General features: G+C 63.5%; 2 protein-coding genes across 2 annotated transcripts in view; one reads left to right on the top strand and one right to left on the bottom strand.

Moving 5' to 3' along the window:
* Positions 1-1,079: 1,079 nt before the first annotated feature.
* Positions 1,080-3,587, bottom strand: part of LOC103914253 (C-X-C chemokine receptor type 2-like) — a 9,800-nt gene continuing 7,292 nt past the window's right edge. Inside the window, exon 2 of the mRNA XM_009320868.1 lies at positions 1,080-2,152. Within this exon, the coding sequence (XP_009319143.1) occupies positions 1,080-2,147 (1,068 nt within the window). The 5' untranslated portion in view covers positions 2,148-2,152. The remainder of the gene's footprint in view (positions 2,153-3,587) is intronic.
* Positions 3,364-3,587, top strand: part of ARPC2 (actin related protein 2/3 complex, subunit 2, 34kDa) — a 30,392-nt gene continuing 30,168 nt past the window's right edge. Inside the window, exon 1 of the mRNA XM_009320883.1 lies at positions 3,364-3,403. Within this exon, the coding sequence (XP_009319158.1) occupies positions 3,364-3,403 (40 nt within the window). The remainder of the gene's footprint in view (positions 3,404-3,587) is intronic.

Below are 3,587 nucleotides of genomic sequence, written 5' to 3'. Positions count from 1 at the left end.
GGCGGGGGGGACGGCTCTTGGCCAACAGCCCCGGCTTCCTGCCAGGCTGCGAGGAACTGCTTGGGCAAGAGGCTTCCCAGATGCAAAGGTGATGGGCTGTCCCTGCCCAGCATCCCCGCTGATCCTGCCCAGACCCACGTCCCCAGGGCTCCCCGCCTGGGTGCCGGGGCACCCCTGTGCCCACCCATGAGTCAGCCCACGGCTGCCACCCACTGATGCTCCCACAGTTAAGGACCCCCAGGAGCCTGGAGCAGGGGGGTAGAAAAGCAGTACGGGACCCCCATGGAAAGATGTTTGGGCGCATTGGGGCAGGCACTCCTATGCCTGGCACACAGGGTGGCAGGAGGGACCCCAGCAGGGTCACAGCCCTCTCTTTAGCCCCTCTGCCCCGCTCTGGTGCCAGCCCCAGTTGCCCAAGCCGGGGCGGAAACGTCCTGGTTGTGTAAGGGACAGGTTCCCAGCCCTTTGCACAACGATGTCCTGGCACCGCAGCGCCGGGGCGGGGCAGCTGCAGGGAGCGAGACCTGGGTTTGGGCCCCCTCTGGGGACACACAGGATGCCGAACCCTCTGCAACAGCTTCTTGGGCAACAGCCCTTCTCTGGCCTGGAAGCAGGCTTACCCACACCTCGCCGGGCTCGGCTGGCGCCGCCGCTTTGGCACTGAGGTGGGGAGCCCAGGACCCACCGTCCCCAGAGATGTGCCCTGGCCCCATCCCACCATCTCCCTCCCCGTGGCAAAGAGGAGCCAGACCTGGGTGACCAACCCACCAACTGCTTTATTTTTGGACGGCCGTCAGCCACAAACACTGCCCCCACAGCGGGGTTGCAGGGTCCCCAAAGTCACAGGCTCTGCCCCAAAGAGCAGGGAGGGTGGGCGGAGCTTGGCATCACTCCCCTGGCAATGGGGTCCTACCCCCTCGCCGCCCAAGCGCCCTTCCAGCCAGGGTCCAGCATCCAGTGGTGGCCCTGCCCATCCCTGTGGCATCACTGCCTGCATCCCAGGGGGCTGGGCAAGGATGCTGGGGTGCGTGGGGTGCCGGGACCTGCTGGGAGCTGCAAGGGTCGGGGCCCAGCAAGGCTCAGAGGGTGGTAGAGGTGTTGCCGGAGGTGGAGACATAAGAGGTGCGGCCATAGCGGGCCACAGCGTCCTTGCTGATAAGCCCGCGCTGCGCCAGGATCTTGAGGAAGCTGTTCCGAAACTTCTGCCCTATGAAGGCATAGATGATGGGGTTGATGCAGCTGTGGGCAAAGCCCAGCACCTGCGTGACAGAGAGGGCCGTGTCGATGCGGTTCCTCCTCTCGCAGGTCTCGGTGATGGCCCGCGTCCTCATGAGGGTGTCGCTCACCAACGTGATGTTGTAGGGCAGCCAGCAGATGAGGAAGACCAGCACCACAGCGAGGATGACCTTCATGGCCCGCTGCTTCTGGGCGTTCTTGGTCTGCAGGAGGGTGTGGATGGTGACGCCGTAGCAGAAGAGCATCACCAGGAGGGGCAGGGCGAAGCCGAAGGTCTGCGGCAGGATCCGCAGCACAACCCGCCACTTGGCCGTGTCCTCGCCGCCGATGCGCTCGTAGCACACGGTGCCGTTGCTGGGTGAGGGGAAAGCCTCACGGAAGAGCAGCACGGGCAGGGAGAGCAGCACGGAGAAGACCCAGATGCCCAAGCAGACAAACTTCACCCAGTGCCTCTTTTCGGTGGCGGCCCGAGTGGCGTAGACGATGGCCAGGTAGCGGTCCACACTGATGCAGGCCAGCAGCAGGATGCCGCTGTAGAAGTTGGCTTCCTGCAGCATGGAGATGGCTTTGCACATCACAGTGCCGAAGACCCACTCGTGGGCTCGGTAGGCGGGCAGGCTGAGGGCAAAAAGCAGGTCCGCCACGGCCAGGTTGAGCAGGTAGATGTCGGTGACGGAGCGGTTGGTGTGGCTGGGGGGCCCCACCAGCACCCCCAGCCCATTCCCCACTACACTGAGGATGAAGACGAGGCAGTAGATCACCACCACTAGGTACTTGTTGAGGACAGAGCTGTCGGGCCGGCACGGGGCAGAGGAGATAGCAGTGTCGGGCATGGCTGTGCTGTAGTCATAGGTGTAATTGTAGAGGGAGAAGAAGTTGGAGAAATCCCCATTGAAGGAGAAGGACTCCATTTTGCCTGTGGAGCACAAAGCAGCATGAGTGTGGGGTGGGAGGGTGGTGTGGGCCAGGGGTGACAGCGTCTCTAGGTCCCCTGGCATCTCCATTGCCCCGGCCAGTGGGCAGCCCCCCTCCATCACTCCACTGTATCCACGCCGTGCCAGGTAATGGGCGGTGCTGCAGGTGGACACTGTACGACACCCCCAGCACCCCTCGGTCTGCTCCACTTCACCCCAACCCTGTCCCTTCCCTGTCTCCCATGGAGGAAGGGGTTCCCCCACAGACTGGCCATCTCTTCTTGGGTTGGGGGGCTCCCCCATCAACACAGCGTCACGTCCCTCCAGGAGACACCTGGCCCCTCCAGCATCCCTGGATCCCCCTGGTTTGTGTGGATCCTTCAAAAGCCTCTGAGCTCTTTGGGCATCTCAGGGCCCCTCAGGCACCTCCAAAGTCCTTCAAGCAGCTCTGGATCCCTCCAGCCTCCCCATCCCCTCAAGGGTTGCTGCTGGAGCTGTCCCTCCTGCCACCCCAGCCAGTGGCAAGGGTGTGGTCACAGTGCCCGGGACAGGCGGCGCTCAAGAAGGTCTGAAGGTGGTTTCATGCCCTTCTTCCCACCCTGTCCCTGTCCCTGCGTGAGTGGTTTCACACCCCCCCAGACGGAAACACGTCACCCTTTGCAGGCAGCTTTGGAAATGTTTCACGTCTCTGGTTTTCCTGTTGCTCAGCTGGGTCCTGCCGGGTGCCCCCGTGTCCCCCGTGCCCAGCCGCAATGGGGAAATCACAGGTGACAGTCACATTTCCTGTTTCCTGACGTGTAGGACACCCTGTTCTGTCCCTGCCTCCCCAAAGACCACTGGGTTCCAGCCTTCTCCCAGTATGGATCCGGACCCTTGTTTCACTCCAGTTTTACCCCTCTGCCCTGTTTCCAAGCCCCCGAGCCCCCCCAGGTCTTGGCGATACCAAGGGCTGCTTGGGGGCACTGAGACCCGGCAGTCCTGGAGGGTCCCCGGCCCCGATCTGGGCCCATTTGAACCCAAACCCTCCCTGGGAGCAACTTTCCCCTTCTGCCCAGAGGAGATTCCCCGCTGCAGCTGGGCCGGTGCCCCTGCCCGGGAAAATCTCTTCCTGGTTCTGCCAGCCCCGCTCCTGCGGTGATCCCGGGATGGTGATGCTGGGATGGTGATGCCCCAGCATCCCAGAGGACCGCAGCCGGGGACACTGCTGGTGCCGATGGGGGAAGGTCCCCCCGAGTGGGGCCGCCACTGGCACGGTGTGATGCCCGTGCCCCCGTGTAGCGGGACACAAGGGAGCAATGACTGTGCAGAAACGGGGGACAGGGTGGAGCGAAGGCCCCGTAGCTCTCGCCTGTTCGGACACGGTCATCCTTGACAAGTCCGCCTCTGCCACACCTCTCGCAGTTCTGAGGCCTAAACTTATGTCAAGGGCCTAAAGAC

Source organism: Pygoscelis adeliae, unplaced genomic scaffold (assembly GCF_000699105.1).
Source record: "Pygoscelis adeliae isolate BGI_AS28 unplaced genomic scaffold, ASM69910v1 Scaffold910, whole genome shotgun sequence".
Classification (NCBI taxonomy): domain Eukaryota; kingdom Metazoa; phylum Chordata; class Aves; order Sphenisciformes; family Spheniscidae; genus Pygoscelis; species Pygoscelis adeliae.
This window is presented reverse-complemented; position numbering and strand designations above follow the sequence as displayed.